Source organism: Cladophialophora carrionii (assembly GCF_000365165.1).
Source record: "Cladophialophora carrionii CBS 160.54 unplaced genomic scaffold supercont1.8, whole genome shotgun sequence".
NCBI classification, from domain to species: Eukaryota; Fungi; Ascomycota; class Eurotiomycetes; order Chaetothyriales; family Herpotrichiellaceae; genus Cladophialophora; species Cladophialophora carrionii.
In genome coordinates, this window is record NW_008481833.1 from 224065 (window position 1) to 248469 (window position 24405).

General features: G+C 54.3%; 7 protein-coding genes across 7 annotated transcripts; 3 read left to right on the forward strand and 4 right to left on the reverse strand.

The window, feature by feature from the left end:
* Nucleotides 1-897: 897 nt before the first annotated feature.
* G647_08732 (uncharacterized protein) lies at nucleotides 898-3136 on the forward strand (the record flags this gene model as incomplete). The annotated part of the gene is made up of 2 exons (XM_008733039.1): nucleotides 898-1210; nucleotides 1257-3136. The coding sequence occupies 2 exons, from the start codon at nucleotides 898-900 to the stop codon at nucleotides 3134-3136; spliced, it is 2193 nt and encodes a 730-aa protein (XP_008731261.1).
* Nucleotides 3137-4415: 1279 nt separating this feature from the next.
* Nucleotides 4416-6565, reverse strand: G647_08733 (uncharacterized protein; the record flags this gene model as incomplete). Its single annotated transcript, XM_008733040.1, has 4 exons — nucleotides 4416-4643; nucleotides 4710-5260; nucleotides 5309-5656; nucleotides 5707-6565. The coding sequence occupies 4 exons, from the start codon at nucleotides 6563-6565 to the stop codon at nucleotides 4416-4418; spliced, it is 1986 nt and encodes a 661-aa protein (XP_008731262.1).
* A 1546-nt stretch (nucleotides 6566-8111) lies between these two features.
* On the reverse strand, nucleotides 8112-9878 carry G647_08734 (uncharacterized protein; the record flags this gene model as incomplete). The annotated part of the gene is made up of 1 exon (XM_008733041.1): nucleotides 8112-9878. The coding sequence occupies one exon, from the start codon at nucleotides 9876-9878 to the stop codon at nucleotides 8112-8114; it is 1767 nt and encodes a 588-aa protein (XP_008731263.1).
* A 643-nt stretch (nucleotides 9879-10521) lies between these two features.
* G647_08735 (uncharacterized protein) lies at nucleotides 10522-13440 on the forward strand (the record flags this gene model as incomplete). Its single annotated transcript, XM_008733042.1, has 3 exons — nucleotides 10522-10674; nucleotides 10723-10820; nucleotides 11127-13440. The coding sequence occupies 3 exons, from the start codon at nucleotides 10522-10524 to the stop codon at nucleotides 13438-13440; spliced, it is 2565 nt and encodes an 854-aa protein (XP_008731264.1).
* Nucleotides 13441-14058: 618 nt separating this feature from the next.
* G647_08736 (uncharacterized protein) lies at nucleotides 14059-15809 on the forward strand (the record flags this gene model as incomplete). The annotated part of the gene is made up of 4 exons (XM_008733043.1): nucleotides 14059-14092; nucleotides 14197-15080; nucleotides 15248-15443; nucleotides 15715-15809. 4 exons carry the CDS (start codon nucleotides 14059-14061, stop codon nucleotides 15807-15809), a joined length of 1209 nt encoding a protein of 402 aa, XP_008731265.1.
* A 1719-nt stretch (nucleotides 15810-17528) lies between these two features.
* On the reverse strand, nucleotides 17529-20413 carry G647_08737 (uncharacterized protein; the record flags this gene model as incomplete). The annotated part of the gene is made up of 6 exons (XM_008733044.1): nucleotides 17529-17718; nucleotides 17767-17875; nucleotides 17927-18170; nucleotides 18223-20202; nucleotides 20256-20314; nucleotides 20374-20413. 6 exons carry the CDS (start codon nucleotides 20411-20413, stop codon nucleotides 17529-17531), a joined length of 2622 nt encoding a protein of 873 aa, XP_008731266.1.
* An 802-nt stretch (nucleotides 20414-21215) lies between these two features.
* Nucleotides 21216-23748, reverse strand: G647_08738 (uncharacterized protein; the record flags this gene model as incomplete). The annotated part of the gene is made up of 2 exons (XM_008733045.1): nucleotides 21216-23416; nucleotides 23565-23748. The coding sequence occupies 2 exons, from the start codon at nucleotides 23746-23748 to the stop codon at nucleotides 21216-21218; spliced, it is 2385 nt and encodes a 794-aa protein (XP_008731267.1).
* Between the last annotated feature and the right edge of the window lie 657 nt (nucleotides 23749-24405).

A 24405-nucleotide genomic window follows, 5' to 3' on the forward strand; every position in this document is an offset into this window, starting at 1 on the left:
ACTTCGATGAACACGAGCCTGGTTGGTCGGGCACAGATCAGAGAATCGCTATAGCATGATATCTGGTTGACAGTTTCAGGGTGGTATTGCCTACACTTGCTGCAAACACAGGACAGGGCTACGGGCGACTAGATATTGGACAGACCGACCAAATCTTGATCTTGCGATTGATGATGACTGACTGAGACGTCTGGCTTGCAGCGACACTGTTCAATGGGGATCGCCGCGGGTAGGACTCAACCATCACGTAACTGGTACTGTTTGACCGGGCATACTGCTACCCATCCTGTTCTTACCGCGTCACCACATCATCAAGAGTCTGCCTGCCGCTTCTGGCTTGAACTGACTCAGATATATCGGGACTCGAGAGTGGCGGTCCTGGTCTCAAGGAAGGTCCGGAACTTCAAGGGGGCTGCTTCTAGTCACAGCATCCCTACGATGAATTCCCTGGGAACTCAACGCAACTCCAAGATACCAGCCAGGCGCAGCTGGCAGCCTCCGCTTCCCTCGATCTTTGCCTTGTACCTTTCTCAGTCACCTGCATCAACAACGATATCAGTTCGACGGACGGAGCTCGCATCTTCATACACTCTGTGGGTACGACGAAGGAAACAGCACAAAGCAAACAGGGTTATCCACGGTGTGACAAGCAAAGCACATGCATAACTTCTACTGGGCAGGAACGAACCATTCTCGTTCCGTTCACTTCTCGTTTGTTGTTAATAGTCACAGTGGACATATTACTCGTGTTCAATGGCATCCGCATTCTACTCATTATGGACAACCTCGCCATCAGTGACTAGCCGCAACCGGCTCAAACGGACCCAGTATACTGGTATATAGCTCGGGGATGGATCCCCGCCTGCATGGATCTCGTTTCCCACCACCTTGTTTCAAATGGCTAATACACAGATCTGTTCCTCGAAGAAAGAAAAACAATTTCCCGAGTTGAAACTCCGCTTCTCGGGCGGTGAAAACAGCGTGATGGGTGGCGGTCTGTTAGCTGAGGCTCTCTTGTCGCCGAGAAGATATCACAACCTACGAGTCGAACACAAGAAAGCACAAGACGCTAGAAGGGCCGCCACAGCTGCTGATGAGGGCACTACATCCATAAAGGCCGATGATGCTGGTGGTGAAGAGCTAGCAAAAGCCCCAGCCTCCAGGGCCGAGAAGGCTAGAGGAACCCCAAGTAATGAGAAAAGTGAGCAAGGTGAGACATCAGTGGCCACACAGTAAGCGACCTAACGAGACGACAGCATGCGATGCAGAAGCAACAGAAGCCGAGGCAGCTGAGCACAGGGACCTGGAAGCTAATGGTCAGGCACATAAACCAGCCAGGTCAGGTCCTTCAGAAGCTGGATCTGCCAACGGCGCAGGCAGAAAATCCAGCTCCTCATCGCATCACAGCAGCAAGCAGGGTTCAGCCCATGATAGCAAGCAGGGTGCCGCGAGAGACCCCCAAGTCTCTCTCGGGCTACGAGGTGGAGGAGGTCCCCTTCACCGTCACACATCGACTATAATTGCGGATGGCAGTGCGAGAACGGTCCAAACCAGCGGGTCTGGCATCCCGAGAACCCTCGATACTCGTGGCAACGTGGGTGCGCAACCACAACAGCAGCCGCCCTCATTTCGACGTCCATCGCAATCAGTCCCACGGCCTCCCCCGACCAGCGATTCTCGCCCGGCGTTGAACAGACCAAGTGCCCCGCCCACGATCCTCAACGCTTTGCGAGCGAACACCATTCGTCCAGAATCGGCCATTTCACAGCAGCTCACGGCCGATCCTGCGGTTCCGGGTCACGACCGGGCCACCCCCCTGGGTCAACACTGGCAAAACACGCGCGGCAGATGGGACGTGTCTGGAGAAAATGCTCCTAGTGCCATGATCCCGGAAGTGACAGCTCGGCAAAAGATCTCCAAGTGGATTGAGGGCCAGACCCAAAATCCACAGTCGTCTCAAAGCCCAGTCCCTCAGCTCGATATCACTGAACGAACCTGTCCCCGTTGCGGAGCTCGGTTTCCTCGCCAGTCTGCCTCACAAAACCGATCTGGAGCGCGACAACCAGCGCCGTCACAGAATCAGTCCACTCCCAAGAGCCATGCTCCATCTGCTCGCCAGAGCCATAAATCCCCGCAAACCCAGCCTCCAGGTCAGAGCAAATGTCAATGTCCACCAGGCCAGAAGCAAAACCAGAATCAGGACAACAACCAGAGCCCGTCCCAGCAAGGTGAGGAGACTCACCATCAACGAGAGCAGCACCAGCAGCGGGATTCCCATCCACAATTCCATGACAACGTCCACCCGAGTTCGAAGGCTCAAAGCCAGCAGACCTCTACAAGTAAGGCTCAGCCGCCGAAACAGGCCCCGATCGGCCGCCGCGAGTCCATGACAGGGCCACAAACAGCGCAGCAGAGTCGACCTCCGCCGACGTCTCAAAGCCAGCAGGGTTCCAAAACCCAAAAATCGAGCCAGGAAGGGAGAAACCGGAGCAAGAAGACCCTGAGCACGATCACTCATCCTGGTTCCGCCTCTGCTACTGCCGTTGCCTCCACCTCAGCCGCTCGGACCAAGCCATCCAATGCCGCAAAATCGCAGAAACAAATCATCCCCTACGCGCCTCAGCGAAGTCAACCGCCTCCACCTCCGCCTCCTCTGCTGCCGCCACCACCACCACCACCACCACCACCACAGGGACAACCGCAACCGCAACAGCAACAGGCACCTTGCTCTCCCCCTAACTCTCTATCTCCATCCCAACGCCTCCGCCGCGCCGCAGACCACGCCCCAGAAGGATGCTACCTGACGGTCGTACCACCGCACAGCGCCCCTGGCCCTGACCTTGGCCGCGGCCCGACCTCCACCCCACGCCTCCCACCATTCACGCTCGCTGCTAATCTAGCAGACATCGCGGCCCAGCAACAGCAGGATCTCGGCGGTCTGAACCCAGGCTTCGGCGTCAGGTTCGGCAATCTACGCGGCGGGCACGGGATGCCATCCCCACCGTCTCCCTCTCCGTGCCACGGCCACGAGAACGTCACCGACGAGGCCGCGAGAGCGACGGCATATTGGCATTGGAGATGTGATATCGAGACAGAAGTACACTTGGCACGTTGGGGAGAGATGTTTGCGGGATGATGGGTCCTGTTTCTCTTCCAGTTCTTGTTCTTGTTGTTGATCCCCGGTGGGGTGCCAGCGAAGGAAGCCTACCGAGTCTGCGGAGTGAGCACCAGAGCACTGCTGTGGTATGTAAGTCGGGAAGGAGAGGGAGGAAGGGCATGGACTGAAGTGCAACCAGTGCTGAGTGCTGAGTGCTGAGTGCTGAGTGCTGAGTGCTGAGACAAAGCAAGGTGCTCGCGCCGCGATCTCGTCCGCTGTATTCGTGCTTAAGCTCTTCATGTGATAACAGAAAGTACCTAGGTACCTAGATAGAAAGACAAGCACGATCTCCGACATACGAATACTGTACCGGGGAGACGTGACCTGATTCAATGTGGCCTCGGACCTGATCTGATCTGCTCTGAATCACTCACTCACTCACTCTACTGCTCCGATACCAGATTGAAGACATGTATGTAAATTATTCAAAATATTTCATGCACGAATAGACCGAATCTACGAGTCTACGTGCCGACAGTCCATGCCGGAACTGTGATCTTTCACGCCGTCATACTCCGTACCGAAGAGGAATATCCAGTGTGTACTGTGGCCTGTGGACTGTGAACCGTTGGAACCGAGATCCCTGATCGGTCGGCCGGCCATTCAAGGTCAATGAAGAAAAAAGTGGTATTTATCACTGGTAAGTGATGGATTGATGAAGTGATGGAATTCTACACGCGGCGTCTTGTCCATAATCGAATCTTTTGTCTACTCTCGTCTCCTTTCACTCTACTGCACTGAAAGGGTAAGAAGATAGTTGCGGTATCTGCCAGCTATAATCATATCGCTATGCAATTCAGTCATGGAGCCGCCGTCTAGTCACTGGTCTCCTGGACGCTTGATGCCAGAACCAGCACGAGGACTTTTCTCCATTGTATTCACCTCGACCTTGCGTCGTCCGCTCTTCTCCTCCCACATGACCTCGTCCAGTGGATCCAGCAACATGTGTCGGACAGAGTACTTCTGGACAAATACTTTTCGTTTGCCCCTTAGTGGGTCATTCCGCCGCCGTTCGTCGGTTCTGTTGAGGAGAGATCCCATGGACCTGCCCTTGTTTGCCCCAGCACCATCCTGACCCCGTAGGTCTTCATCTTTTGCTGTCCAAACCCAAATATGTCATTCATTAGCGTCGTGGTTCGTTCAGTGTTCCACGTGTATGTGGCAGCAGGCGATAGGCCCAGCCAACGTCCGCAACGGCCTCGGCGGCCGTTGCGTCGTGTCATCATAAGAAAGGGTCGCGCATCCGGCTCGACCTCTGTTATTGCTCCACTCTCGGGCGTTTGGTGCTGGGACCTCCCATCCCCTGAGCGGCACGCTCTTCACGTATTCGAATGGCTTCGGTGCCGTCGTCGACCAAGGTCTCCTTGAACCAGGGATGTTTGAGTGCTTCCTTGGCAGTGATTCTGTTCTTCGGATCATAGACGAAGATCTTTCGTAAAAGGTCGAGTAACTGCCTATTGAAGGACGTATTGGCCGGAATGAACTCCTGTAACAAAATCGTGTCAGCACCGCATTATACCATAAGTAGGCTCACGGGAATGGTAAAACGTACATGAAGATGCTTCATTGCCTTGACGTATTTCCTGGAAGCCTTTGAAGTTTCCTGGTTGGGATATTCCAGTTTGCCTCGGTTGAAGAATTTGGCAGCAGAGTTGGCGTTGGCACCGCGACCTCCCGAACACACTTGCTTGACGAGCTTGGCGTCGATTTTGCTACTGCAGACCGCCTCCATCATTGCAAGGTGCTCAAGATTGTCGTGAGTCTGGAACAGTGCGTCGCCGGTGAAGAACTCTACTAGTATGCACCCTATGCTCCAGATGTCACAGGGGAAACTCCAACCAAGCTGTAGAATAATCTCAGGCGCTCGATAATGCCTTGTTGATACGACCGATGAATGGTATTCGTCGTCGAAAGTGGCAGACCCAAAATCTATCAGGCGGATCTCGCTGTCCAAAAGCACCCTTCGTTGTCGAGCTGTCCTTGACGTGGTATGGGAGGATGACGGTATCGTACGGTTGTAGGTGAACGTCTGATAAGTATTGTGCACGAGAAGGATGTTTTCTGGCTTGAGATCGGTATGGATAAGGTTCAGATCATGGAGGACTGCAGCATGTCAGTGGCAAGTTCGCGCGACATTGGCAGACAACTTACAGGCGACGCTGGTGAACAACTGTCGAGCAAAGTTCTGTATCTGAGAGCTGGGGAACGGCACAAAGCCGTTTCCTTTGAGAAAGTCAAACACACTCTGTCCGAGCAGGTCTGTGACAATGCAGATGTGGTTTCGGAAGTCGAACGAGTCTCGCAGATGGATGCACTTGTTCCGGTTGTTCTTGTCATTGAGGGCCAGCGTAGACAGGACTCGCAGCTCAATCCGAGAGGCATCGCGGTACTTTTGCACTGATCGAATGATCTTGACGGCACATTTTGATTTCTTTTTGGAGTCGTATGCTTCGACGACTTTACCGAAAGTGCCTTGTCCCAGGAGTTTGATGATTTCATCTGTTCAATATGTTAGAACGACCTTGTAGCGTGAAGACTGTTGAACTTACATCGCTCAGCTAGTTTTGTGCCAGGCGTCACAATGTAGTGCCCGTCCTCGTCATCTACTTTCAAATTCTTGTGTTTCTCTGCATCCCGCATCACGGGGACGTGCACATCGGCAGCCTTTTTTAGAGGCTTTGGCGGCGGGATATAGTCAAGGAACGCATCTGGTACAGACTCCTGCTGTTTTCGCTTCGCTTGTGCTCGCGTCTCTTTCTGCGGTTGCACTCTCTTGCGCTTTTGTCCCACCCTGACATCTTCATAACTGTTGCTGGCAGTGTTGCTGCCATACGACTCAAGCGATGTCGGAGCCGTCACCGTCTGAAGGGAAGTGGTTCGATCGCCCGAGTGGTATGAGGCCGACGATGACGCAAACTTTGCTGGGTGTGTTGAGTACGTCGGGCTATCAGTGTACTCGACGTTGTAGCCTTGATCGACTTTTCGTTTCCGGCCCGTGTTTGTTTGATAGGCGGTAGCATCGTGTCTTTGTGGCCGTGTCGTCTGTGCATCAGGCTCTGGACTGTCGTCATCAATCACGATGATTTCTTTGGGAACTCCATTTTTGTAGAATTCATTCCAGTCCGGCTGTCTTCTCAGAGGATCCGGCAACACTGAAGTCGATTGAGAGGGGGCCATTGTGGAAACGTGGGATGGCCCTCTGTACGAGATTGCAGGTGATGGTTGGGGTTGTGGGTAATGAGAGGCGCTGGCGTAAGTCTGATAAGAAGTGTTCAGGCGTGGAGGCGCAGGTACCGTGTTGGTAGCGGGGTAGGTGCGGGTTGTTGGCGAGTAGGGGTTTATGTGAGCATAACCATATTGGCCGTGATGGGCAGGCAAGAGGGTGGTCGCTATCGAAGGTGTAGACATTGTGTTTCAGGCCGGTCGTTCCGCCAGTGGCTCGACAACACAGATGTTGTCGAGTGCAGGGTACGGCATATGAGGCACAGACGAGTGTGAACCCGTGAGATCGGCGTTAAGACTCGAGTCCAGGAGAGGGACGGGTGTTTTGGTGACGGACGAAGGATCAGGGTCGTGGAAGAGGACGATGAGGGTGAGATGGTCGTCGTCGAGGCGGAGTTCGTGGTTCGGGTGAAAACGTGGAGACACACAACCTCAGGCGGGAAACGCCTATTGCTGCACTTCCACGCTCATATCGGCGAGTCTAGCAGGATCATAGGGTGACAGAAAGGACAATGAATGCCGGGGACCGAGAAAGAATAATTTTCGTGCTGGTCAAGTCGAGGCAGGTTCAGTGGGAGAAGGTCGACGATGATGTAGACTGAGGTGTGAAGTGAGGTTTGCACTGTCTCTCTGCCATTAACCAAGCCCGTCGTAGCGCAACTCCAACTTGAACCCTGGACGCTCAGACGCTTCTCAATTTGGGCGTCGGATTGGGGACCGCGTCGTAGCCGGCCGAATCATCACAGTTAAACACCCATGACACCATCCTGACCGGCGACCAGCGACGAGCTGCGTCAGTCCATCGACTATTCGACTCTGTTCGACTCTCTTCACTGCGACCTCCAAAGCGTGCTGCGGCGCATACGCACACCTGACTACGTAGTCCAATTGCCCAACCATTATCGGCCACTGTGTGGTACTGTCACGCTGCCAGTCACTTAGCCGCTGCCCCGGCTTCGTGAGCGACTGCCCCAGTTTTTGCGCACGCGTCCTTGGTCGTCGCTTATGAGGCCTTCCAAGTCCCCGGGCTGCGGCAAATGCGGTAGGCGTACGAAGTATTATCTACCCAGTACGTTCGGATTTACCCAGGCGCTTCTCGTCACGCCAACAGCTTGCGCGGGAAGACGCACCCAGGCACTCACTGGTTTTAGCGTTGCCTTTACATTGACCCTGCTGTATTTATTTCATGGATGGACTGTTTTCTCCCACATGTCCATCTGTGCCATCCTACCGAGATGTTGTTGGGGACGAGATCATGCCGCGGATGACAAGTTTCCGCCACCGGAGCACCGAGTCTGGCTGGCGAAGGCGACGATCCTCCGATACCGTGACACAAGCGATCACGACATGCGACAAGACCCGAATGGCCGATTCGTGGTGCAGTAACGTATTTTGAGCAACCCTTCCGCCAACAAGAGCCGAAGAGCAAGCGGCCCTGGTGATACGAACGAAAGTCGGCGCACAAGCCCAGGCTCCCTCTGACGATGTCAACCCAGCCTGACATGTATCAAAGACGGCTCGTTGGCAATAGATGCGGCACATATGAGATCCTTCATCCTAATGCAGCCATCATGTCATTCTGTGCTGTGCTCGTCTTCCAAATCTCGCAATGAATTGTCGTTTTAAAAGCAATTATCTTACAGTAGGCATGCTTGTCGCCCTGGAGAGCTGCCACGGCATAAAATTCGCTCTCTTCCTATGCAAACTGATGGAAAGAATCTAGAAATGCACATCAAGAATCACTCTTCTCCGGCAAGCTGACTCCTCGGAGGAATGAGCGCGAGGCCCGCCCGTCACTCTCCAATATCAGCAACACGTCTCGAGCCTGGATTCGGGCGTCCTTGTCCTCATCCCAGTGGCCAAACTGATTGTCCTTCGGGGCTGCTCGAGCCCGTTCAGGCGCTGGGGTGCCTGCTGTCGACGTGGGACCTGATAATGGCGGTCTGCCAGGAGTTGCTGCTGGGCTCGCTCCTGCTTTGCCTGCATTCATCCAGTCAAAGGTCCTGCCTGCCTTTTTACGGTTACCCAAGATGCCTGCTACAGCCATCCGCGCGGCTTCATTTGCCGACTTGTGTTGCTGTTGTTCGGTAAATTTGGTCTCAGCCAACTTCCTCTCTTTCTTGGTGGTTTTCTTTTCAGCCTCGAGAGCGGCGCTAGCGGCATCCGGAGTGCTATCACCGGCAGGCGTAGCTGATGCTTCATCCTTCGCGACCGTCCTCCGTTTGACTCTCTTCTGGCGACGCATCTCTTCAGCAGATTTTTCCGTCTGTGACACCTTGTCGAACGTGGAAATCAACCGTTCAGGGACTTGCGCTGGGTCATTTGAGAATGATGGCTCGCTGATAGCTTGCGAGTGCGTGCCTGAGCTGGTCAGCAGTGACAATGCAACGGTAAAAGAGGGACACTCACGCTTTAGGCTGGCGCTGCCTGCTGGACTTGGTGCGCCGTCTAAAGGGTCGGCCACCGCCTTGGATGGCGCTGCTATATCCTGCCATTCATCTGGTACTTTTCCTTTCGAATGCTGCCGCCGTTCCTTGGCCAGTCTTGAAGAAGCACTGAGGAGACCGGTTATTCGAGACTGGGTTGCCAAATTAATAACTTTCATGATGTCTGATAACCGCTCGCCTTTTCCTTGAGTGTCAAGAATAGCTTGACCCTTGTCGATGACACGGGAAGCCCCTTCGAGGCCATTGACCCGCACTGTGGGCGGAGGCATATGCTTCTGGGTGTTCACTAGCACTCCAGACTGCGGATCAACCAGATGTTCGGTGATGCTGATGTTCCGTATCCTCTCGTTAAGCGCTCCTCCCAGCAAAAACATGTCCCATAACGGATGTTGACTGTGTCTTGATGCCTCCCAGTCGGCACGCTCTTCAAGCCTCTGCTTCATCTCCTCCTCAGACGGCTGGGGCTCCTGACTTGGATTCAAACCATCTGTTTGTCCCGATGGTGGAGCTCCTACAACTCCACTTGACCCTGGTTGCGGAAACGAGTTGTTGTTGTATTGAAAAGAGCCTTTTGCCGTCTGTGAATTTGAGCTTCCACCGAAATAGTCATTCTGGACCAGCAATCTGGACTCCTCCTCGATGTTGATTCCAGTGCCCGCCAAAATATCCTCATGGCTTCGATCCTCTTTATCCGGCGGCCGTTGTGGAGGAGGCATCAAAGTGGCCGTGCGCGCAGTGGGAGCAGGAGCACCATTCACGGGGGTATTGCTGGCCGGAGTGCTCGGTAAGCCTGTTGGCGTGCCTGGAAAGCTCTGAGCGGCTGATGGAGACTGGATATCTGGTGAGAGTCGGGGTCTTTTCGCCGCAGGCGGTTGGAAATACTGCTGGGGAGAGAAAGCCTGAGGTGAAGATGAGGCGTAATTCATGGCAATGGGAGGGGACTGAGGCCCAAGCGGGCTGGGTCTGCCGTTCGGGGCGGAGAAGTCGCGTGGGAAAGAAGTCTGAGTCTGGGGAAGAGGAGGCCGCGACGTCGCCGGCGGTGAGTGAGCCATGGTGGATGAGGGAGTCCAAGATTGTGTCAATTCCACCGTGGTGCTTCTCTCCCGCTCCGAACCTGACTCTGGATTCCGAGTGAGCGCGGTCTCACGCTCGACCCCGTTCTTGTCCCTAGCATCCCTGTGTAGGTTCCGACGACATCCAGGGGCCGCGCGTATTTGCTGGAGCCCGTGTATGGATTAAACTGCGGTGTAGAATGGTAAGTTGAGTGATGCGGTGATTGTTGAAAGTGCAAACCGCGGAAAGGATGCCTGCACCATATCGTCAATAGCCGCGGTCACGTGCCCATAATTTGCGCATCCATACGGAGTACTGAAGTCGCCCTCACTTCAGCTTCACTTGCATTTCTCCTTCACTTCGACCATTGCCCCCATCAAGTCAACCACTCGACGTTCGATGAGCGAATGAGGCCCCATTCGTTTCAACCTCCTCCCTGCTCCCGCAGTTCTGCGTCACTCCAAACAAGTCAATGACAGATCGGTATCCAGGATGAATTGCCCTTTCATGATTCTCTAGGGCAGGGACGTGTCATATCATTCTGTCTGCTGATGCACCTTCTACGAAACATCACTGCACTTGATCAGCGCTTGGCTGGGATTCTCTATCGCGCCTGACTTAGTACTGCCCACAACCTGGACCATGGCTACGAAAAGAAAGATTGGTGCCGTTATTGATGCTCAAGATGACGACCCCGTTGATCCCTCAGACGAGCTTGTCTTCACAGGATTGGGAGGTTGTCAAGAAGTCGGACGATCCTGTCATATTCTACAATACAAGGGCAAGACGGTCATGGTAAGGGAGAAGACTCCAAGGATGAACTCTCCGCTAATCAGTGTTTAGCTCGACGCGGGTATGCATACAGGTCGCGAGGGGATGTCAGCCATGCCCTATTTCGACGATTTCGACCTGAGCACCGTCGATATCCTTCTAATCAGCCAGTAGGTCACCCTCTGCTTCCTTTTCAGCGTCGTCTTTGGAGGTTGCGGCGCGAAAGGCGGGTGCAGAAGAAATGAGGTTGCGCCTCATCTATCCAGCGCCGCCATATAAAGGGCAAAGGATCCAGTAAACACCTGCAACAAGATCTTGTACCTATAGGCAGACATCAATACAAATTGTTGAACCACGATCCCACCATTTCTGCCCTTTCCGAATCTCCATCTGGCGTGTTCTGCCTCCATAGCCCAAGAACAAGTCGCTACCCCCAGACCACCTCTCGACAGAAGGCTAACATGGCTATTACACAGCTTCCACCTCGATCATGCAGCCGCTCTTCCTTATGTCCTGGCCAAAACAGACTTCAAGGGCCGAGTGTTCATGACCCATCCAACCAAAGCAATCTACAAATGGCTCATCCAAGACTCGGTTCGAGTCAGCAACACTACTTCGACATCCGACCAAAGAACCTCCCTCTATACCGAAGCCGACCACATCTCGACGCTCCCACAAATCGAGACGATAGACTTCTACACCACGCACACAGTCTCAGGAGTCAGGATAACACCGTACCCGGCTGGCCATGTCCTGGGTGCGGCCATGTTCCTCATCAACATAGCCGGGCTGAATATTTTCTTCACCGGAGACTATTCTCGGGAACAAGATCGCCACCTGGTAGCCGCCGAGGTGCCAAACGTGGCAAGCGTTGGCAGGATTGATGTGCTCATCACAGAGTCGACATTCGGCATCTCGAACGCACCACCCCGGGCAGAGAGAGAAGCTGGACTTCTCAAGTCGGTGTCCGGCATTCTGAATCGCGGCGGTAAAGTCTTGATGCCGGTATTTGCGCTGGGGCGAGCCCAGGAACTGCTTCTTATCCTCGAGGACTACTGGCAGCGTCATCCGGAGCTCCAAAAGATTCCAATCTACTACACCGGGACCACCGCCCGGAAATGCATGGTTGTATACCAGACGTATATCAATGCGATGAACGACAACATCAAACGCATATTCCGAGAAAGAATGGCCGAGGCTGAGGCGGCTGGCAACGCCAAAGGCGTCAGTGCTGGGCCTTGGGACTTCCGCTTTGTACGCAGTTTGCGAAATCTGGATCGCTTCGACGATGTCGGCGGATGTGTGATGTTAGCCTCACCTGGTATGATGCAATCGGGCATGTCTCGCACGTTGCTTGAAAGATGGGCCCCAGATCAACGCAACGGAGTCGTCATGACCGGCTACAACGTGGAAGGGACAATGGCCAGAACCATATTATCAGAGCCTGACATGATCCCGGCCATCATGAGCGGTTCGAACACTGGCCAGGCGGTAGGCCGCAGACACAGAGACGACGACACCGCTGTGATGATCCCTCGTCGGTGTACGGTTGAGGAGTTCCAGTTCGCAGCTCACGTTACTGGGGTGGAGAACGTAGACTTCATTGAGCAAGTGGCTGCACCCCATGTCATCCTAGTCCACGGAGAACGCTCTCAAGCCGCACGGCTCCGATCCAGACTTCTAGACCTGAACTCCAGAAGACTCGCGAGCAACCCCGGCGCCCATCAAACCAAAGTCTACAGCCCCGAAAACGGAGCAGAGATCAAAATTCCCTTCAAAAAGGACAAAGTCGCCAAAGTGGTCGGAAAGCTAGCCCAAATACCTCCGCCATCATCGACCGACGTCGATGAATCCAGAGTGGTCAGTGGGGTTTTGGTACAGAATGGCTTTAAGCTCAGCCTCATGGCGCCAGAAGACCTTCGAGAGTATGCCGGGTTAACAACGACGACAATTTTGTGCCGGCAACATATCACCCTGGCCGCAGCCGGTATCGACCTCATAAGATGGGCACTGGAAGGCACGTTTGGCAGCATTGAAGAAGTCGGCCACATCAAGTCGGAGACAAACGGCGACGTCAAGATGGAGTCGGCCCAGAGCAATGGCATAAATGGCTCCGAGTGGGAAGAAGAAGCCGATGAAGAAATTGTTGCAGAACGACCACGAACACTTCTCATCATGGGCTGCGTGACTCTGAAATGGTCAGGCAGACAAAAACAGGTCGAGCTTGAATGGGAGGGAAATACGATGAACGACGGTATCGCCGACGCAGTCATGGCCGTCCTCATGACAGTGGAGAGCAGTCCCGCAGCTGTCAAATATTCATCAAGCAAATCAGCACATCACCATCACGGCCACGAGCATAAGATACCGAAGAACAAGCACACGAACCTTTCCCCCCAAGATCGGTTCTCGAGGCTCTGCATGTTCCTTGAAGAGCAATTCGGGGACAATATCGCCCCAATCGAGCAGCCGCGTATTTCGTCCGAGCCCGAGCGAAAGGTCCCCACAAAGGGTGGCGAGGAGACCAAGCAGGAGGTCGACATGTCCGAAGATGAATCCGAAGCTGAAGTTGACATGGAAAGTGCAGCGGCTACTGAACGCGCCAGGCTAGCAGCCTTGGGGATCCCTGTTCCGGGGTTGGAAATCCGCTTCGACAAGCATGTTGCCAAGCTCTGGCTCGAGACGCTTGATGTTGAATGCGCCAACACCGTTTTGAGGGATCGGATCAAGGCTGTTGTTGAGCGCGCCGTTGAAACAATTGCACCCCTGTGGACGGTCAGCGAGCAGTAAAAGGCGTGATTGCTATTTCTCAGAGAAGCAAGAGACAAGTTCGGATCTTCGAGGCTGCACGTGCCAATTTTGCACAGCTATGCAGACGAAAATACGCCCTCGTAAGATGACAATAGCCACGACTACACGGCCCCATGGCTCTGGCTCTTCCCGTCGAATAGTCAGGACAGAGCTAGCAGAAGGACGCCTAAAGAGAGATGCCAGGGGACGTCGACGTTCCCCCTCCGCATTGGTTACAGCATGATGACAAACACCCACTTCAAGACTTGCGGGGAAAGGTGTGCTCGAGGTGTACGACTCGAAGTCCGCCTGTCAGAAACCGTTACAGTGCGGCGGACACCTCGGTACGCCCGTCAATGCTTCGGATACACCAGATGATGGTGGATTCGCGACCACGAGCTAGCCAATACTTGGTCTTTCCTCTTCCAGATGCAATACTATTCATGCAGTACTATAAGAGCTTCTGGCCTTCATCAGGAACCCAGCACCAATACATCCTTGACCCTTTCCTTTCCAGCCCGTGTGTATCGGTGTCCAGATTCCCTTCCCTTCCTACTGTCTTGCGCATTGAAACCTCCCAGTTGACGTACTCAGTGATTGATTGTACGTACCACAGTAATGGCAGACAACGTGAAAACAGCAATAGTAACAGGTACGTTCCCCCAGCTCGCACATCGGCGCGTACAATATATAGTATTCATCTCCTATGTCTATGTGGTGCCCACCCCCTCCTCTAAACACCTGCTTTGTGTATAGGAGGCTGCTCCGGCATCGGTCTCGGCCTCGTCCGCCATCTCCTCTCCGCCCCCGACGACCAACAGTGGCGCGTCGTCCTCGCAGACATCCGGCCCGAAGCATACGCCGCCATCTCCTCGAGTCTGGACCCCTCGCGGCACATGTTCATCCACACGGACGTCGGCTCGTGGGACAGTCAAGCTGCTCTCTTCCGCCGCGCGTACGACTACGGCGGCGGGAAGATCGACTTCTTCGCCGCCAACGCCGGCACGGCCGAGCGCGAGCATATCACGCTGGGCAATCCGTTGCATCCCGAGGATGTCGACGGCGAACCGACCCAGCCGAACATGCTGTGCACCCAGGTGAACCAGATCGCCGTCTTCTACGGGCTGAAGCTGTTTGTGCATTACACGCGAAGGACAGCGAAGCGGCTGAAGAGTGATTCTGCTGCTGCTGGTGCCACATCGAACGACAACGACAACGACAACAGCAACAGCAACAGCAACAGCGGTGGTGGAACCTTCACTCCAAAGATGGTGATCACCAGTTCTTGTTCGGCATTGTACCCCTTCCCGGTGGCACCCGAGTATTGTAAGTCGGTCAGTTCGTTACTGAAGTCTCTTCTGCGGTCGAATGTGGTTGTTGTCAACCCGCCACAATACCACCAAGTATACGTTGGGATATACTATACTGCACAAGTCACTGCAGCTAACGAGGCTTTGTCTATCCGTCCAGGCGCGACCAAGCACGCGGTCCTCGCCCTGACGCGAAGTCTGGGCCCCTTGTTGCATGCCACCGACGGGATCGGCTTGAACTGCATCATGCCGGCCTACGTGGCGACGAACCTGACACCGCAGGAAGTCACCGACCTGTGGCCCCAGGAGTGGATAACCCCCATCGAGACGGTGAGTGTGCTCTACGTGCGATGGACTGAGATGGATATCTCGTCCCGTTCAGTCGTACTCGTACACTCGTACACTCGCATACCTCCCCCCGCCCCTCTCTCTCTCCCCCTTACCCTACCGCTACGTCGCAGCCCGACGACTAACATGACGGGCGACCACCACAAAAGATGCTGCGCGCCTACGACGAGTTAACTTCCCCCACCGGCGCGGTGAGAGACGACGGCAAAAGCGACGGCGCAAACGGCACCGTCAAGACGGGCCAATCCGTCGAATGCGTCGTCGACAAGTTATTCTACCGCCAGCCTGTCGCGTACGCGGATGAAAGCCAACGGTTCCTGATCGAGCAGGCCGTTGACATGAACGGTGAGTGTCGTGTCAGTGCCCTGCATTGCCCATTCGTGATGTTTCTCATTTCTTGTTCCTCATCATTTCTTGACACCCTCCATGCTCGCGAGAGTATGAAGTCGAATGCAAGGAGAGAGCGAGAGACTCTCTGGGACTATTTGCCGACACTAGCTGGCTGGCTTCCTGGCTTGCTGAGTGGCTCCCTACATACTTAGCTGCCGTCATTTTCTTTCTCGCTGTCCGTACAAGCGTACACCGTACTTCGCTAATTTAAACCGATCTTCCGCAGGGGTATGGTGGCAAGGCATGCGCGCGCGGATGGAATCGCAGATCAAGCAGGGCAGGGATGGCGGCATGGTCTATCAAGCCGGCGAGGGCGCTTAGAGTTATAACTGTTGGGCTCAAAGTGGAACTTGCGTTCACGAAAAACGAAGCCAAACATCCTAAGCTTTTTTAACACTCGGTGGTAAGAGTAGAGCATGCCACACGAGGCCAGACGCCGAGGATGGGATTATCTATCAATCTATCAAACCGGGCACAGCACAGCACAGCACGGTACAGCATGGCACGGCACGGCACAGCATGGCACAGCAGCGCAGGGAAGCAAGTAGACCCAGTGAATAGATGCGTATGCATCGAGGTATGAATGAAAGACTTTGTCCTCGTCCAGACACAGCTGGAGGAGGTCGCATACATATAGCCCCATGGGCTGTTTTAACCTTTTGGGTCAGATATACAAATGAAAAGAGAGATGAGTAGGTTCCTTGGTCCAACAAGAGCCGGCCTCGCGCGCGCGCATTCGTAATTGTTGCTGTCATACGCGTATGCTACGAGGTTAAGGCCCTCTTGCTTCTCCAGGATATATCAACTAAGATCTTGCTTTTGCTGCCTTTCTCTTCCCTCATTCCGTCCTGTCTTGTTACCTCGTGGCTCTACGACGGATCAGACAAGACATGAGAGTGGCGTGCATTGGATGCTGCACCGGTGTGCCCTGTAGCAAGGACTCACGCTGGCTTGCATCGGCCGATACTCCGTACAAAACTGGGAACCGGTCACGTGCCACTGATGAATCGTCCCAGCGCGGGAATGCTCGACAGCAATGACGAAAAGGAGGCCCGGTTCGGCAGCGGCACCGTTCGTCTTGGCTGAAAACCAATCTTTCAGCTCTCTAAGGGACTATCTTCTGGCAAAGGAGAGGGCCTGGAGAGCACGGGTAATGGTGTGCATGATTCGAGATCAAACAGAAAGCAGAAAGGGTGGAACTATCCCCGAAAGGGTATCATGGCGCTGTCTTGTGTATCTAATCCGAACAATGCCTCTGGTCTGAACATGAATCCTGCCGGGACTGATTAATCTTGTCTCCAGATCCCTGGGGGACGTGGAAGAGGCGCCTTTTCCTGCCAATATCTTTCCTGTTGTACCATCACCTCCAATCCGGTGGTAGCGCCGAGCTGGTATCGGCATCTGGGGAGTCAACGTATCCATCGTAGCTCAGGATGGTGGAAGAGTACGACACATTTCTATTGGCAGCCGGTTGTAATGGTCCTCCTGATGTAGCAAAGTCGCGAATGGAAACGTTGTCAGGAGACCCAAATCCGAGATACTGCTGATGTTGCTGTAACCGCGATTGCAGATCAAGTGGAGGTACAATCGGACTCTGGGTTATGGCGCCAGCCGCGGGAGAAACATTGGGAGCATTCAGGTCGAGCCATTGCGATGATGAAGGCGATGCAATCAATGGGTGCGGGAGGAGGTTGACTACGCGATCGGTGTCGAGACGGGGAGCATGGATGTCACCTACGCCATGCAGGTGGCTCTCGAGGGGGTAAAGAGTGTCCACGTGACCATTCTCTCCATTTTGTGATCGGCCAGGATCCTCATCATCTTCCGGGATTCCGATTAAGGTGTCCGCTTCTGATGGGAAGTGGCCGTTACCTTCACAAATGGTGATCAGCGCTCTGACAGGAGTGGGTTGAAGGTGCTGTGCTGGGGCTGGTGCTGGTGCTGGGCTGTGTGTGGGCAAGGGTGGTTCGGGGCGGCGGTGATGGTGCCGGGGATCGTGAGTAACGCATATCGGGTATAAGAGATACTCTAGCATCAGGTTCATGAGGCATTCATGATAGTACCTTGATGTTGAGTCTGTCGTTTGACTTGTTCTCTTGCCCAACGTGCTGCGTTGATGGTTCGGGGGGTGAAATCGCGCGAGGTTCGAGTTTCCTTGATGAGCTTGAGAACCCAGTCCTGTCGATAGTAGTCGGCAAGCGATCCGCCGGGAAACGCTTCGCTGAGATCGCTGCAGACGGTTAGAATCGGTCAAACTTTGGTAGAGCAGTGTACTCACGCAATGATACCCATGCAGGCGCGAAGAAGACCCTCGTTGTGGTTCATGTCCTGGGAAACAGTCTGCAGGAACTCGAAGATCGGCGGAACGTAGGATTGAAGGATATTAACTGTCTCGAAGTTAGCATCAAGTCATACATGGGCCGGCAAGGTTAGCATACCCTTGTCAGTGCCTTTGAATGCAAGAATCAACCCTGACCAGGCGTCTGCGATACCTGAGCGTAGTGAAACAATGTAGTCAAGCATGTCAAACGAGACATCGTTGGCGACAGACACATTGTTAGCCTGTTGTAGAACACCAGCAACCACTGTGACATAGGTTTCAAAGTGTACACCGATGCTAGTAGCGATGTCTCCAAAGGTCTCTAGAATCGGGGGCTTGAGCGCGTTGGAGAGTTTATCAGACTGCGAAGAGTTGTCAGCAAAAAGGCGCACATCTATCTCGTTGTGGACTCACTCTGAGGTCGTTGAGCAGGTAGTTCATGAAGGTATCGCAGTATGGTCGGGCCTTGTCTTCCAAAGCACGGACAATATCACTGACCAGGCCAATAGCCAAGGAGCACATTTCCGGGGCTTCCTGGTTGCCCAGCGCGTTGTAAAGGTATGGCGCAAAAGAGTCCATGTACTTGAGGAAGTCGGCGGACAAGGCGTTTGCCAAACCGCTGACGATCTGGAAAATGACCTCTGGAACGCTCGTGTTCCCAGTGACGTTGAGCAGTTCCAAGTTGATCTGCATGATGCGATCGGCTTGTGGTCCAATGTTCTGTTCGAGTCTCTGAACGATAGCAAGCAAAACACTGCTAAGGCTGACTTGCAATTCCTCCAGAGTGATCTTGTCATCTATGCTGACAATCTGCTTCTGCATTGGGATCGTACTCTCGAGGCGCTGGATGATGACGTTGGAGAGCTCTGCAACAATTTGCAAGCTGTCATGGGCGGAATTTGTCACGAACCCACTAAGGACCTCGTACGCAGCCGTTCGGAGTTGGTTGTTTGCATCCTGCTTCTCCGTGACTGCGAGGAGTGAGGTGACACTGGCTTGGAAATGAGGTGTCAGCTGGTTTGAGGATGCGCCCTCCTCACCCACAAATCGCTCGGTCAGGTTGAGAAGAGCCAAGCAGCAAGAGGCGGCAATCTTGGGGTTACCCATGAGCCCAGCGAAAAGAGCTAGCATGAGTGGTTGCAGATGTACCGATGGGTCGATACACTCTGAGCAATAATCGCAAATTCTACTCAGGGCGTATGCTGCCGAATCCTGTACTTGCACAACCGGATCTTGCATCATTCCGATCAAGACGGAAAGTGCTTGTTTGACCAGAGGATCAAGGGTCTTGATATCTGGACCATCCATGATTGCGCCGAAAGATGAGACAGCAGCATCCCGGTGGGTCCAATCTTCGCTTCGCAAGTTGGCCTCGACGAAGGAAAGTACGGTCTGCACCACGTCGCCACCAATGGTCTGCGCGTAGAGCTGAAGGCACTGATATGCGGCGCGTGCGACGTTGTATTCCTCATCGGCATCATCTTCGGATACCTTCGTCATCAGCTGAAGGAGGACAGGGACGACCTCACGAGCAGCAACTCTGGCGAAGTTGAAATACGGTCGCAGCTCGGTTGAGCCCTCCTGCTGGGCTTGCTGGTTGTCATCTTCAATGCTGATTTCCTCTTCGCAGACTGTGCACCAGAATTCGATGGCCAGTTTGGCGACATCCTCCTCCTCGTTCTTCATGCCTGCAATAGTCAGACCGAACAAGGCCTTCTCCATGTAAAACCTCATCTTGTCGTAGTAGATGCCCATTATGCGGTTGAGACAGCCAAAAGCGGCAGCCTGGACCCGGGTATCTTGAGATTGTGTAGCCTCACAGACGACTTGCATGATGTAGTTGCGCTCGCCCTCGTTCTCGAAGTTGCTGCGAATAAATTCGGTGGCATCGCTCAGGGCCGACAGAGCCGAGAGTCGCACGTCCTGATTAGCCTCCTCTTTCCGGGCACCCTGGACGACGGCAGTCAGGATGGCGTTGGAGTATCCCACCAAAGATTCTCTCAGTTCGACATCATCCGACTCGCAAATGAAGCCGATAGTCGTCAAACTGGACTGCTTGAGTTTGTCATCGCCGGAGCCGACGTTGTGGACGAGAGAAGGCAACAAATCAGACCACTCATTCCGTGGTAGCTCGATGGCCGCAATAGTCGCAATCAACTGGGCCGCGGAATTCGCGGCTTGCGGTGTGGAAGTGAGGGTCTTGACAGCCAATTCCTTGACCTGAGCCTTGATTTGAGGATCGACGCCCTGTAGCCATCTTGCCTGAACTTCTCGTAATCTGGTGACGTCGCGATAGGTGAAAGCGTTCTTGAGGGCAAGGCCAGCGGCTTGTCGAACGGCAGGGCTAGCCTGGTCGTTGGCGAGTTCTTGGGAGAGTATGGAAAGGTATTCGGACTAGACATGAGGCAGTCAGTGGTTGCGGTTGAACTTGCGTGGAGGCGACGCACGAAGTTGCCCTCACGGGCCTGTCTGAGTTGTTCTTCAGCACCGCCGCGGATGTTTGCATCTGGACAAAGTCAGTACGCTGTCGGAATCTGAGACTGGGGATGACACTGGACATCGTACCTGGCGAGAAGGTGTTCTCTAAGACGGCTCTGACGTCCATGATGGCTGGACCGAGCAGCGGTCAAGGGGGGAGAGCGTGGACAAAATCAAGTCTGAAGACGCGGCACTGGTGAAGCCAAATTGAGTGAAAACCCGGGTCTGGAGTCAGGGAAAGAACGACATGCAGGGAGCTGAATGACCGGTGAGATTGTTGAGGAAGGAGGGAGACAAGGGAAAAGGCGGTTTGGAAGTTGCAAAGCGCAGCAAATTCGGTTTGCGTTTTGCACACAGAGAGTCGTGAAGTGGGATGGATTTGTTGATACAGTAATTACTGGATGCGCTGCGCTGCGCTCGCTCGCTGGACTCGCTGGACGCTGCCGGGCCACGCCAGGCGAGCCCGGCCAGGCACTGCGCTTCCTCGGCTGCCTAGCTAACCCGATCTGCCCCAACCAACCCAGCTAATACCTGTAGTTACTTACTACACAGGCCCCGAACGAGGTTGCAGCTTCTGCTCAACATGCCGTCACATCCCCATTTCCGGTCCGCTCAAGCACGACCATGACCCCGGCCTGGCTCCTTGAGGCTTACTTGGGACTCGCTGAATCTATTGATGCGACTGTAACTTGCTGTCATGGGTGTGTCGTTCCCGGAGGCCCGTTGACGGTGCCTGCAGTGGTTGCGCTTGGGTCGCCGTGGCAGCCAATCACTCCTACCGAGTGGCGCCGCGCCCCGTCAAAGAGAGCCTCACTTGCAATTTGACAGCCTGATCATCCATCATCCGAGCTTGGGAACCACGTGTGTAGAACGTGAGAAGAACTCCGCAGCTTCAATACATCGCCGCCGCCGGCCACTCTTTGTCTCTCTCAACCAGTCATGAACGAGTCCCCTCCGCCGTCCGTCTCTGCAGCATCATCCTCAGCATCGAGATCGAAGACGGCATAGCCGAGACCGTCCCTGTCAAGCACGGCGACCGCTCTCCTACCAACCCGCCCATTGACCTCGAGTCTGGCAGGTCTCAAGCCTTTCATTTGGGTGTTTTCGAAGGCATGGCGCCATCCCAAAGCTTCGTCATCCTCATCCATAATGTCGTGGCTGTAGATCCTCGCATTCGAGGCCGTCTCGACAAGTATGAGAAATTCCTTGTCGTCCACAAACTTCGTGTCCAGGATCCCGTGGGCATCCGGAATCGCAAGAGTGTACGTGTTGACCGTGTGTTTGAAGGTCTTTGCGGCACTCTGCTGTAGCGTGACCACAACCTGGAGAACGCGATGATCGTCTTGCCGGTCTCCAGATAGCGCGATAAGGCGGTACAAATCCATGTCGGTCTGATCGGGGATGACCTTGATGTCCATCTTGCTGCCATCGCACTGCCGCGGCAATGCCGTCAGATAGCTCTCGAGGATGCTCTTCCGGAAAGTCTCTGCAATCTGCGAGAACACCGACTCGCATTGTTTCTGCATCCGTCCAACCAGATCACCCAAGGTCGGCATCTTCTTGTGCTTCCTGCCACGGACTCTTCGTTTGATGTATTCAGCAAAGAACCCTATATCCGGGTCATCGTCGAACGAGGCCGGACCACCAGCTGGTTGCTCTTCCTCCTCCTTGACCAAGTACTTTTTCAACCGGCTTTCATTCATCGCGCCAACGACGTACTCCAGCACCGTCTTCAGCTCGCCTTCACCCGTCCAGCTCTCCCTCAACTCGGCAGCCCGTTCACTCCCCTCCTCCAAAGCCTCGACCTCGCATTCCCACTTCAACCACTTCATAAAGGCCGCAAATTCCCTCATCTCCAAATCCACGTCGATCAAGAGATCCTCGGTAAGAACCCCCATGCAGTCAACCGTCTCCGTAACTTTTGCTATACTTTTCTCGTCCAGACCCAATTTGCTACTCGTCGGCCCAAATCGCGCAAGCCCATCCAGCCTCGACAACACAATAAGACATCTCTCCAGGGCCGGCACAAGACACTCACTTGTCATCCTTCTGACCACTTCGAAACAGTCGCCCACCGCCTTCTCCCATCGCTTGAGCCCCCGTTCCCCAACTTCGTCGACGAGCCACTCCTTCAATTTCGGATCACAATCCCCCGTCACAGCGAGGTGATGCGCCGCAAACACAAAATCCGCACTCTCCTCGGCCTCAGCAAGGCTTTCGTTGACGTTGCGCAGAAACTTGGTTGGTAGATCGAACGCGGCTTTGACCTCGGCAACCAATTGCATCTGCACCTGCGAGATGTACCGCAGCAGATTCCCCAGCTGGGTCGCTTTCTTCGACACAAGCGCGAGGTTCAGACCAGTCTGCGGTATGAAGCTCAAATCCAGCCCGAGAAGATGCAATGACGAATCACCTGCACTGTTGGCAGACGCCATCTCAACCACCAAGAAGATGGTCGAAAGGAACGGGTGACTCTCGATCCTCACCACCCTAGCGGGTCCCCCCTCAGGCAGGACACCTCGCACGTCCACCGTCCCGACCTCAAAAGCGTCAAAGATCCTCAGATGCACCTTGCAGCCACTCTCGTCACTCAAGCCCACCATGAGAACATCCACCCCTCCCTTCCCACCCGGATCACCATCTCCGCCACCGTGGAAGATGACATCCACACTGCCCCTGCTACTAAAGACATCGTCATCAACGCCACCTCCTGTAGGCGGCAATGTCGCGAGTTTAGGCAGAGAAGTTTCAATGTCGACGGTGCTGAGGTAGTGGGGCAAGTCAGCCTTGAGATGCAGTAGTTTCTCCACATCGGCACGGAGCGAGAGGATTTGATCGAGTGACGTTGAGGTTGGCGTAGGCAGATTAGACCGGACTGCACTGGGCGAGGGGTAAGCGAAGTGCGTCGTCCAGGAAATGGAGGTGACTGTTGGGGGAAGGGGCGTGTGGGAGGGAAGTCTGGAACTTCGTCGGCGTGGGTGCGGCTGAGATCGAGACCCAGATTGTTGTGATGACGCCGGGGAAAGTGGAGGCTGCTGCTTGTGGGCGGATATGCGGTGTGCGATCTTGCCTGTAAAGGCATTGATGAGGGATATCGTGCCATCCGAGCAGGCGACGGCGAGAATTTGACCTGAAGCGAAGCAACACCATTAGGCTAATATCGGCAAGAAGTAAAGCGGGAGGACTGATGGTGACAGCAGGCTTCCCATGCCGAATACCTCGGATAAGTGACGGACGAGCAGAAGGAATGGCCATGTAGTGTGATAGTTCAGACTCACCGTCCCTCCTCCACACAACGCCTCTGACATTCGCGTCTTTCTCCTTCTCTCCTTCGGCCTCTCTGACCTCACCATCCTCCTCCTCATACTCCTGTTTGGCGAAATTGGCGCCAAACACTCTCTGCCCATTCAGTCTCCAGACATCCACACTATCCTTCTTCGTCGTTGTTGCAACGAGATCCATGGTCGGACAGTATGCGTAGAGAGCGGGCAGGAATGGCTCGATGGCCGTACGGGCGGATATTTGATGCATCTTGGCTTCTGTTAACCTCGACGTATGTGGTGAGGGTCCTGCCGGATCAATGAACGGAGTAGCGCCTCATCGACGTAGCAGCCAATCGATATGATTTGCGGGAGGAATAGCACGATTCTGCAAATCTGCGGCTACCTCTTCGAAAGCAATGAATGTTGTTATGGCAGACCGCACCACGTGCAACGCGTGAGGTTAAATGCAGAAGCACAACACTCTCTTCTAGAATCCGAGCAAGTCAATACTTGTGCAGAGATCAGAAACAGTCTGATTCGTCATTCGTAGCTCTGTTCTCTGACAGATGCTGGAAATTACTGGGGTATTTCTATGTCTAAGTGTCGCCTGTCCGTCCACTTCGCAATCGGTAGCAAGGTGATTGGAAGGCCATCCCTGCCAAGCCTCTCGCAGCCTCGTTAACAAATGACGAGGCTGTCATCCATCGCACTCGATAAGCTCACTCGTCCATCGAGAGGTAAGTCGTAACCTGAAAACCCACCGTCGATTCCTGGGTACATGATATCCTTGTCTTCGAAAGCTCCATTAACTGCCGTTTCCCTGCACATGCCACTCATACAGTTGCTAGCTGCACTA